General features: G+C 45.3%; 2 protein-coding genes across 2 annotated transcripts in view; one reads left to right on the plus strand and one right to left on the minus strand.

Annotated features, from left to right (window-relative positions):
- LOC104942411 (corticotropin-releasing factor receptor 2) overlaps positions 1-11,793 on the minus strand; it is a 48,841-nt gene that overhangs the window by 29,270 nt on the left and 7,778 nt on the right. The gene's annotated exons all lie outside the window — the stretch shown is intronic.
- rab33ba (RAB33B, member RAS oncogene family a) lies at positions 1,878-3,433 on the plus strand. Its single transcript, XM_010767644.1, has 2 exons — positions 1,878-1,898; positions 2,513-3,433. The coding sequence occupies exons 1-2, from the start codon at positions 1,878-1,880 to the stop codon at positions 3,002-3,004; spliced, it is 513 nt and encodes a 170-aa protein (XP_010765946.1). The 3' UTR covers positions 3,005-3,433.

Consider the following 11,793-nt stretch of genomic DNA (forward strand, 5'->3'; position numbering starts at 1 on the left):
GAGGCGGGGCAGGGGCGGGATCAACTCCTGAACAACAACAAATAGCCTGCGTTTTATCACAACGATGGAGAAACTTAACAAGCAGCAGTGGTCCACTGAAGAGACCAGCTACCTACTGGGAATCTGGTCTTCCGAAGAGGTACAGAGGAAGCTGGAGCACAATCGGCCATTGTTGTTGTTGTCGGTGTCAGCTGTGAGGGGTTTCAATGCGGTTTGGCTTTATGAAGCAGGCACGCAAATGGTTACGTCATGACACAAACGATGACGCAGCATCAGTCGGACTCTGGGCGGTGTGAAAAGAGCCGGAGCTAAACCGAAGAACCGGTTCTGAACCTGAAAAACTCGAGCACGGAGCTTGAACCGGAGTTGCGTTGGTGTGAATGAGGTAATAGTCCAACCAAAGTAGGTCTAGCCTTTTGCCCTTTTAGTCAAAAATCACANNNNCTCTTTCTTTCCCTCTTATATTGCAGTCCCTCCGAGAATTGAGCTTGAGCTTGTCCTGCCAGGACTTTGAATCTGGGCTGAAATGGTGTCAGGGCCATTCTCATACACACATGCAGGTGCTCATTGGTTAGCCTCGGTTAGCCTGCCCTGGAACAATATTTAGTTTAATTTTGATCCTGCTGGACTGATCATATTGGGCTCTGAGACTGCTTATTTGTTGTGACCTCAGTTCTGACTTGAGAGGGAATGTTTGGTCAAACACTTTGTGTCTTGTCTCATAGTGGCGTTTTGGCCCTTTTAATGAGCGCCACGGTCTCTGAACAAATGAGACACACTGGTTCTGTGCTCCAGGATGAACATGAGTCCACTCAGGGTTAAAAGCTCTGTTCTCACTGTCCACTTTCCTCTTCTTGGAGAGCGCCATGTGTAATTATTTGTCTCTCCCTGTCTGCCACAAACACGCCTGTTCACTCTCCTCTCCGCTTCTAATTATTCTCTCACTCATTTTCCTCTCCGCCGCGCTCTCCTCTCTTCTTCTGTGTTTCTCTCCATATATCGCTCACTCGTCTCTTTCGCCCCCTGTCGGCGGCGGTTCAAATAGAATCGCCCCGTCAAAATTGAAATCCCCTATTAATGTATTGATTATAGATCCGGGTCCGTATAGGTCGGCGTCCGGATCCGGACCGCGGTCCGCCTGTTGCCGACCCCTGGTTTAGATGTTGCAAACACAGCGAATCGCTTTCAAACCCTGAACGCTTAACATCTGCTTTTCTGCTCTTTACATCAGGGGTTCCCAACCTTTATTGTGCCAAGGACTGGCAGATACATTAAAAACAATGTGCGGACCGGTTGTCAATTTTAACTGATTTGAATATGTACTCACCAGCAGCTTGCAACAGAGGCTAATTGATAACAGCCTGAAGAAATACCAATGTGCATCCAAAACATATTAAACAACGTTTAAACCCAGGATACAATTAAACAACAATTAGGACCCTGTATACATATTGAATATAACTAAATGCTCAGGGAGAACCCCTGGGCTTGTTTGCCATGAAATAGATACGTCATACGGGGCGTTCGTTCCGTGCACTCCCGACAGCATTTAGCAACTCATCGAGATCTAAGATTACATTTTACTTCCTCTTTGGGAACACCCACACTTACATATGAGTTGGCCAGTGTGTGTTAAATTACTGTTCATCGGTAATTTGAAAACAAACGATGTGTTGTTGGACCACACAGCAACACACGAACGCAGTTAGCACACATCAGCAGAGCTGGAGCAGTGCACAGTACACACACACTCATTGCGCTTTGTGAACTCGACATTTCCTTGCATTACAAGGCGGTATGGGGGAATTAATCGGGCNCCCTTTTAATGAGCGCCACGGTCTCTGAACAAATGAGACACACTGGTTCTGTGCTCCAGGATGAACATGAGTCCACTCAGGGTTAAAGCTCTGTTCTCACTGTCCACTTTCCTCTTCTTGGAGAGCGCCATGTGTAATTATTTGTCTCTCCCTGTCTGCCGCTAACACGCCTGTTCACTCTCCTCTCCGCTTCTCTCCCTGTATCGCTAATTATTCTCTTCACACACTTTCCCCTCCGCTTCTGTCTGCCGCGCTATCGTCTCTTCTTCTGTGTTTCTCTCCCTGTGTCACTCACTCGTCTCTTCTTCTGTGTTTCTCTCCCTGTATCACTCACTCGTCTCTTCTTCTGTGTTTCTCTCCCTGTATCACTCACTCGTCTCTTCTTCTGTGTTTCTCTCCCTGTATCACTCACTCGTCTCTTTCGCACCCTGTCGGCGGCGGTTAAAATAGAATTGCCCCATCAAAATTAAATTCCCCTATTAATGTATTGATTATAGGTCCGGGTCCATATAGGTCGGCGTCCGGATCCGGACCGCGTCCCACCTGTTACTGACCCTACACACACCTACAGACCTACACACACTTACAGCCCTAAACACACTTACAGCCACACACTCTGTTCTTATTGGAATTCATTTCATTCGTGATTCGGGTGCTATTAGGATTTGATTAATTTCCAAACTGTCCCCCTGCAGATCCAGCTATGGGACACTGCGGGTCAGGAGCGCTTCAGGAAGTCCATGGTGCAGCACTACTACCGCAACGTGCACGCCGTGGTCTTCGTTTACGATGTCACCAACGGCACCAGCTTCCGCAGCCTGTCGGCCTGGATAGAGGAGTGTAAGCAGCACGCTCTGGGCTCGGAGGTACCCAGGATTCTTGTGGGCAACAAGTGTGACCTCCAAGACTCGGTCCAGGTGGGTACAGACGTGGCGCAGCAGTTTGCAGACACCCACTCCATGCCCCTGTTCGAGACGTCCGCGAAAAACCCAAACAGCCAGGGAGACAGAGGAAACAGTGACCATGTGGAGGCTATTTTTCTGACGGTGGCACACAAGCTCAAGTCTCAGAAGCCCCTGGTACTGAGCCAGCCCCCCGTGGGGTCAGGGGGCACCATCAACCTGAGCAAGGGGGGGACAGAGGGGGGAGAGGGAGCGAGGAGCTGGGGTTGCAGCGGCGGATGCTGAGGGAGGGAGGGAGAGGGAGAACTTCAGCACTACACCATGAAGCTTGCATCGAGTCGAGGTCTATAAAGGGAGAATGGATGCTGCACAATCAGAGCACACACACACACCTCATATAGAAGAGGATCATTTATTCGCATGCCTGTGAGTTACTTTATACATGCTTTTCAGTGTTTACAGTTTGATTGTTTTGGAATCGTGTTCATTGGAGTGATCCTGAACAAGCAGCCACAAGCCTAACCCCTTTCCCCCATTCTGCGTTCAAAACACAAGCAGCCGCATCTAGCGGTATGTTCCAATTCCCTCTCTTTGAGATACTGAGTGGAAATATATTAGGGCTGTCAAGTAATCCATTTTAACCTGTTCAAAGTTTTCAAATTGTTGGCAAGAATTAACAGTGACATCCCTAATTAAAAAGAAAATGCAGCCTTTTATTTTGTAGGGATGTAAAGTGTGTAATTAGATTTCAAAATGAAATCAATGTCATGCTTATGAGTAACAGAAAGTGCACTGACAATGAACACTTAGTTAGAAAATGCAACACTTGCCCAATTTCACATGATGGAAATAAAGCATGTCCAGTATTCTATCCGAATACTGACTTCTCTCTACATTCCAAAAATCTTCTGTTTGCATATTTATGGATAGTCAAAGCACGATCTCAACCCTCTGTTGATTACTACGCCGGTGTATTATAAGATTCTATCCGTTAAGGTGAGCGAGGTTTGAATGACAGGTGTTCCTAAACATCCGTGTGATTGGGCCATGTCGTTATTGAGAGAGCTGTAACTGACTACTGCTAGCCCTGGTGGCTACAGTGTTAGCTCCATAGCTAGTCATGGGCTGTGTCTCACTTCGGTTATTTTTCATTTCCTCGCTCCTCGGTCTCAGTATCACCGGAAGTTGATTTGTCTGCGCCATCTTGAGTAGCGTCCCAGTGGCCTTATTGGTGCCGGAGGATCGGTAATCGAGGAACTACCAGACCATCCTCCGGTGAAATCCTCATGCACTCGCCCCGCCCACTTACTGTCTATCGCTCACTGATTGGATGATGCAGCGCATGCACTGATCTGTTGCTTTTGACATGAGAGCAATTTCCAAGCAGAGTGAAGAAAATACATGAACCTTACGGGAGTCACTCCTCAGTTTATAGTGTTTTGTACATTTTAAGAATGGCGTTTATCTTCTTTGAGAATGACTTATTTTATTTAATGTTTTTGGATCTACAACAGATTATAAAAATGTTTGTCAGTAAATGTATACTAACAGAGGCGGGGGTGTTAGCGAAAATAATGGGGACAGAGCTGGCTGCTGTCAGACGATCAGCTGTGCGGAGTCATCACAAACGGACGTCGCTTCACATGACACTCCGGAGGAAAGGACGTCCCATTGCTCTTAAAACTCATTTCCCTGCTTCTTGTGGTTTCCTTGCGTCTCCCCATGCTTCCCTGGTGGGAGGGACAAGTCGCAGGGAAACGACGCAAGTGAGGGACGCAAGGAATCCATTTAACCGAAGTGAGATGCAGCCTGTGTCATTGTAACAGTTAAGGTGAATCCTTAAAATCCTATCTGTATAACAGGGAGGAGGAAGTGTCACCACAAATTGTCTGAAAGAGTCATGAAAAGGGAACCTGTTAAGATAATGGAAATGAAGAGAATGTGATGATTTGCCTGTTCCCTCTTGTTTATGAATGCTGTGAAAGAGAGTGGTGCAGGAATGACTCCAAAAACCTGGAAATGAGTTAGCATTTTAGCAGTTCCAGTTACCTCATCCCAAAGATAAAGATTTTTTTAACGTGTTTAAAAGCCTGAAATGAGGTCTGTGGTTAACACAAGCTTAAGAGATATTCACATTTCGTTCTACGCCATAAAATACATCAGTAAATAGAAATACCCCAATGGTGATGTTTTGAAGCTTCTCTGTGTCTTAAAGGTCCCATGACATGGCCATTTCTACTGATCATAATTCCATTGAGGTATACCAAAATATATTTACGTTGTGCAATTTTCCAAACTCTCATTGGTTTCTCATACAGCATCTATATGTGTATTCACTGAATTTCTCTCTGTCCTAAACGCCTTGTTGGAGCTCCTGCCCCCCTCCCCCCCTCAGTGCTACGAGGAGTTGACAGTTGACCTCATTCACACCAACGGTGTTTCAGGGCCGGTTCGGAGCTGGAGCTTGAAAAGCACCGGGTTTTCCTGTTCGCACCGCAGCGGAGCAGCCTCTTAGCTCCGGAATCCGGTTCGTTTGAAGCACCAAAAAATTGTCCGGCTAGAGCAAAAGCACCGCATACATCACGCTTACGTCGAGGCGGGACAGGGGCGGGATCAACTCCTGAACAACAACAAATAGCCTGCGTTTTATCACAACGATGGAGAAACTTAACAAGCACGTGGGGGAATCGGAATCGTCGTTGAAGTTGATGATTACGATTGTAAAGCAGTTTTGAATGTAGCATGTAACGACAGTAAAGTCGTCCCATTTCTTCCATTTCGTTTCGACAGAGCAAAAACAAAACGAGTAGCGCTTCAACACAATCGGCCATTGTCGTTGTTGTCGGTGTGAGCTGTGAGGGGTTTCCGCGCGGTTTGGCTTTATGAAGCAGGCACGCAAACGGTTATGTCATGATGCAAACGATGACGCAGCACCAGTCGGACTCTGGGCAGTGTGAAAAGAGCCGGAGCTAAACCGAAGAACCGGTTCTGAACCTGAAAAGCCCTAGAACGGAGCTTGAACCGGAGTTGCGTTGGTGTGAATGACGTAACTTGCTGGCTGGTGTGGTGTCCTGTTTGCTGTGAGGGGGGGGCTGCAGAAGCCCCATCTGCGAGGCTCCACAAATATTATCCACATTTAGCTTAGCGCTGGTGATGCGCATTCATATGACACAATGTCGTTTTTTAGGCATAGCATTAGCTTTTTACTTCTAGCTATTTCAAATACGCTTAAAAATGAGATAATCCTGCTGAACAAAATGTGTTGTAAAAGTGTGTTTGCCAAATATCAGATTTTCTAAAATATTCAAAAATCCAATCGAATAATCCCATTGCTTTTTGCGAAGGAGCCCTTGCTTACTTCCAGGTGGGCCTATAAAAATACATCATCACTGCACCACTGTTTAGCTAGATTATCAAACAAGACTAAAGTACCGTGTAGGCTAGCTATTGAATCAAACACATACCTCTTACAGTGTAAAAGAAGCCTACACCCACTATGGCTTCCGTATGTTAGCTTGTGATATAATATTCAGCTTTGTATGGTAAACGCACCATTGAATCCTTCACAAGCCAAGATGCACCACAAGTTGGGCTCCATGTCATGATTGTTTGGATGTATGTTGTGGCCCCAGCTGGTCCTGTGGCCCCTCTTCTGATCATGCAGTCACATGACCTCTCAGGACTCTCAACGACCCTCTCTGCGGTGGAGGACATCACGTGGGTCTTTTTCTTAGCTTCGGGTGCTGCTTCTGTTCTTCAAGTGACCTTGGTTTTATGAATGCTATCATTTCATTTGCCTTCTCTTCACTGCAGCCATCAACAACAAATACTGTATTTCTCATTGCAAATGTCCTGGAAGAAGAATATCAATGAGAGAATGCTATGTGCATACTGTGAGTAATGAATTAATCTACCCAGGACAGGTAGTTGCAATGGTGTTAACGTGTGTAACCCTGCAATAAACTACCCTGGACATTTCAAAATGTGGTCATGTGTTCATTAGGGTTTTATTTATTAAATACACATACAAAATAATTGATACATTGAGAAGATATCTCACTTTCAGACAGCACACAGGGAATTAGGCGTTTCAGGCTGGAAATTTTATATATACAGATATTCAATTTGGCAAGATTAAATGAGTTTGGCTCCAGACATGTTTAGTGAAAAAGGAAATAAAGACTGTAGTCTAATCAGGGGTTTACAACATTCCAATATGACATCCTCAGTTGAGTCTTTAAATTCCCATAATCCACAAATAATAATTGTGAAGCTCAATTTTAAAAACATATATACCATAACCAGCCCCTCCTCTCTGAGATGGAGACACACAGGACCAGGCTATGTAGTGTGGGGGTGTCAGGTCAGTCTGCTGTAAGGAGGCACTTTGGAGGGCCCCTCCTCATCCTCTGCTGGGCCCCGATCAGGGAGCGGAGCAGGAGAGTTGAACAGCCTGTCGTCTGCCCCTGCTGGATAGAAGAACACCATCACTCACTGCTGAGAGCAGAGGGTTCCTTTAAAGAGGCCCTATTCTGCTTTTTGGGGGTTCCCTTTTTTTTGTTGCATGCCTCCATTGGAATCTTTTGTTTACTTCAGTAACATAATGACATCACTGGCCAGCACTCCAATACATTGTACGTGATTGGCTTATGGGCAGGACATCTCTAAGCAGTTGACCAATCACAACAGAGCCGGCCAGCTAACCAATCAGAGCAGACTGGGCTCTGGTTTCAGACAGAGGGTGAAAAGAGGTGCTGCAGCACAGGCAGTATGAGAACAATAAATAGCTTTTTGAACATTAAAGCATGGAGACATGTCCCAGTAGAGACACTACACACTGATATATACCAGAACATCAGCAGGAGAGGACTCTTTAAAGTAGAGACAATACACACTGATATGAACCTGGAATTAGCGGAACAGGGCCCTTTTAAAAACAACTTTAATTAATAGTTCTTACCTTGCCATCTACAAGCCATCTCTGTGTCCCCAGGGTCACACTGAGGAACCAGTGTCTCCTGAAAGACAGACAGACAGACTTTTAATTGCAGGGGGGGAAAAGGCTTTTTTCTGAGAATGGAAAGTGAAAGTGATACGTTAAAAAGGCATCCAAATGGGATTCCTTATCTGACAGCAATATAAATTGGTGCAGGCAGGCATACAGTATTTGTCTAGGCAGAACTGTAAGTTTTTTTCAGAAATATATACGCAAAACAGTGACTAGTTTTTAGCTTGTTCAACCAATTCAGGGGGTTCATTTTAGCTTTATTAGCTAACTAGCTACAGCTGAAACAAGCTGCCAGCAACTGTTTACATTTTAGACGATATAATGGACAATTTCAGGCTAGAACTGAGAAGCTGCTCTGGTCTATCTCTGTCTGAAACCAAGGATGTTTGGAGATAAATGTGCCACCATGGTCAATGGAAACAGCGTAAGTATTGTGAGATCAGAAATCTTGCAAAGCAACAGTCACTCAGTTTAAAGGGATGTTCTTCCTACCAGTCCGGTTCTGGCATCATAGCAGCGGCAGCCTGGAAGACTCCGGCATCCCACATAGGCGATGAGAGCGGAGAGAGCCATGCTGATGGTGCAGGTCAACAGGATGGTGGCGTTCGCCCCCTTCACCATCCGATGAAGCACAAACGTCTGAGCGGAGACATACAGTGTAAACATCTTGTAGGTACACTGTCTAATGGCTCTGACACACCAAGCCGAGGGCCGATATTGGACGTTGGCATAGTTCGAGTGGTCGATAAGTTTCTGTCGGCCATGTTTTTTTTTTAGATGGGCCACACATTATTCGCTAATTCCAACTTTTTTCAACCCGATTCAGCCTGTTTAATCTGCTAAATAAACCACTCTTATAGGCTGTTCATCTTAAGTGAATAAGTGCACTCAGGATGCAAGGAAAACCAACGTGATTAAACGATGGAAGTCAAGGGGAAAAACACAAGTCTCTATCCTCTCATCTGATCATTCTGATGTAATGATATTGTAATAACGACATGTCCGTCTGGAATGCAGCTAAGTGGTAAAGTAATAACTTATGTTGTTACAGTCTGTTTTTCCTTTTTGAAAGCTTTTTGCTGTTATGGAGAGTTATTTCCTTTTATACAGGTTTAGAACGGATATGATATTTGGCAGTAGGGGTGCATTCACGTTCAACTTCTTGGACAACAGTCAGCCCCGTCGCAACTAGTTATTTTATGTTGGTTCGGAGTGTCAGGGCCTTTTGGTCACACAAATATTTGAACACACACTTGCCCAAACACTGGGATCACCCAAAGGATATATTTTGTGGTAGTGTACATGTATGTATGTGTGTGTTAACATGCCTTACCACTTTGGGACTGTCGTGGTGGTGGAAGACCTCCTTATCCTCCTCCCCGTAGGTGAGTGTCAGACACGAGTAGCCTGATATAAAAGCTGCAGCCACACAGGAGAGGCCGGCTGTTGCCACCATCACACTCACCTGCAGGGACAACATCACAGAGTGCGCGCTTTTCTTTTTCATACTGAGAGGGTTGAGTGTACAATAGAGCTTATTATTGACAAAACTTATTTTCGGGAGTTTATATAAATGTATCTGTAACGGCATCGATCTGTGCACACATTTTTCAAATAATATAACAGGTAGGTGATCACAATGCTGAAAATGATACTTGAAAAATAAATAGAGGGTTTTATGAGATTATACATTTCCTTGAAAAAGTTCACATACATAGAAAACAAGGGTGAAGGAACCCTCTCGGTCAGTGTATGTTTTTGGTCAGTGTATGTTTTGGTCATTGGATTTTCTTTTCACAAATAGATATTAAAAAAAAAACCGACTGGATACTTAATTTTCGTTTTAAAATTGAAATAAATTGAAATACAAGGCGTTTTTCTTTATCATGGTCAAAATGGGATTTACTAAACCTAAAAAACGGGATTGATTTTCATTTTCTACTTCTCAAAACAAAAAATAAAATCACTAGAAAACAGAAAGATATTCTGCTACCGGAAGTTACCTTACAAAATAAGAGCGCAGATGAGGTCAGAATCTGTGTATCTACGGTCCATTTGTTTTTCTTTATTAAACAAGTAAACGGAAGAGTGTCTGCGAGGCGTTTTTGCTTTTTACCTTACTAAATGGTCTAATGGTCCTTGGAGCGAGGAGCTGGGGGAAACTCACATGATTTAAAAATGTAAACTATAGCCTACAGCGATTCTGCACTGAGGTCAAATCAGCCGCCTCTCGCGTTTGTTTCTTTCAAATCAGCTGCTCTTCATTTTTCCGCTATATTTGACGAGTGATACAAATATTTTTTACCTCAAGTTCTTAAGAAATAAAGAAATAAAATTAAGTACTTTTACTGTTTACTTTGTGAGTAATCTTCTGTCAAAAGCCGCGTTCACACCGCAGTACTTTTCCCACTTTAGTTCCGATATAGTTCCGAAATGTCGCGTTCACACCAAAAAGAGCTGTAACTAAAATGAGTTAATCAGAACCTTTTTTACCACCCCTGCTATACCTCATTCACACCAACGCAACTCCGGTTCAAGCTCCGTGCTAGAGCTTTTCAGGTTCAGAACCGGGTCTTCGGTTTAGCTCCGGCTCTTTTCACACTGCCCAGAGTCCGACTGGTGCTGCGTCATTGCGTCATCGTTTGCGTCATGACGTAACCGTTTGCGTGCCTGCTTCATAAAGCCAAACCGCGCGGAAACCCCTCACAGCTCACACCGACAACAACAACAATGGCCGATTGTGCTCCAGCTTCCTCTGTACCTCTTCAGAAGACCAGATTCCCAGTAGGTAGCTGGTCTCTTCAGTGGACCACTGCTGCTTGTTAAGTTTCTCCATCGTTGTGTACAAACTGGATAAAACGCCGGGTAAAAAAAATAAATGAGAATGAATAAACAGTCGCCGCCGGGCACATGTTCTGTCAAGTCGCATGGCGGTCTCAGTCGATATTTCCACTAAACTGTCCAGACACCAACAACAATTGTCTCACACCAAGATCTACCTAAGAACATTCGAATGAACGTAAAAATTACAAAATTACAAATACACGTAACTAATATCTACCTAACGTTTACGACTTTAAACAACATAATAAATTACTACACACTTCGTGAATGTGTCACCGCTATAGCGAATTTATTTGGTAATAATGTACGCTCAATTTACGCCGGTCAGGTCCGTCTGAATAATAAATAAATAGATGATATATCAATCATTATCGAGTGATATATCTAGTATCTATATGTCGTCATGACTGGTGGTTTTTTTTGAAAAACGCCCCCCCCGGGCCCGGTGTAACAACTACCGTATGCGGGGGACTTCGTGCCGCACGTGCGACCGCGCGCGGGACCTACAAACGACCTTGTATCGAACGCCATTGTCGCGACACAAACGGACGTGCCTGCGTGTGTAGTCGCAGGTGAAGCCCAGTCACATCTCTGGCCAGAGTTCAGTCGTGGGCCGACGTCCGAGAGCGACAACACTCCCGAACTATCCGGGGTGAGCGCGGGAGGTCGTCCGGCCGAAGCGTGTGGCAACAAACCTCTTGTCGGGAGTTATACCGGCCTGCGAGCCGCACTTGCCGCGTTCCGTCTGCCACTTTGCCTCCTCATCCTGCCACAGTCCCATCACCACATCCCCCGAAACCCTTACCCGGGACAGAGAGACGCAGAACACCGCGACCCGAATACCGATTCATTACGATGAAGCGCCCGCGGGTTACACGTCCTATTATTTACGCCGAAGTGTTTTGAAAAAACCTCAAAATGCACCCGCACGACAAACTGTTCCCATCGAATAAACGAGCGTTCTGCTTTAGCATCGGACGAGAGATTATGGAGTATTGTGGTTGCGACAAACCCGTCCAACCTCCGCCTCCGAACTTTTCGTGGCAAAAGGAAAGTGATGGACGTCGCCTCCGTCCCGGAGAATCGAGGCCTTAGCCAAGCAAGTTTCGTGGGTTCTTTTAACAGGCCCAGATCTCGTTATTCCGGGCCTTGTATCGCAGTCGTGATGCAGCTCCCCGTCCCCGCCCCCGTCCCCGCCCTACGTTGAGGGCCCGCGGACTTG

Source organism: Notothenia coriiceps, unplaced genomic scaffold (assembly GCF_000735185.1).
Source record: "Notothenia coriiceps isolate Sejong01 unplaced genomic scaffold, NC01 NC01_scaffold00004495, whole genome shotgun sequence".
NCBI classification, from domain to species: domain Eukaryota; kingdom Metazoa; phylum Chordata; class Actinopteri; order Perciformes; family Nototheniidae; genus Notothenia; species Notothenia coriiceps.

Coding starts and splice junctions, on each gene's coding strand:
- rab33ba (XM_010767644.1), top strand. CDS start 1,878: ATGAACATGAGTCCACTCAGG. Junction 1,899..2,512: donor TGAACATGAGTCCACTCAGG/GTTAAAGCTCTG, acceptor GTCCCCCTGCAG/ATCCAGCTATGGGACACTGC.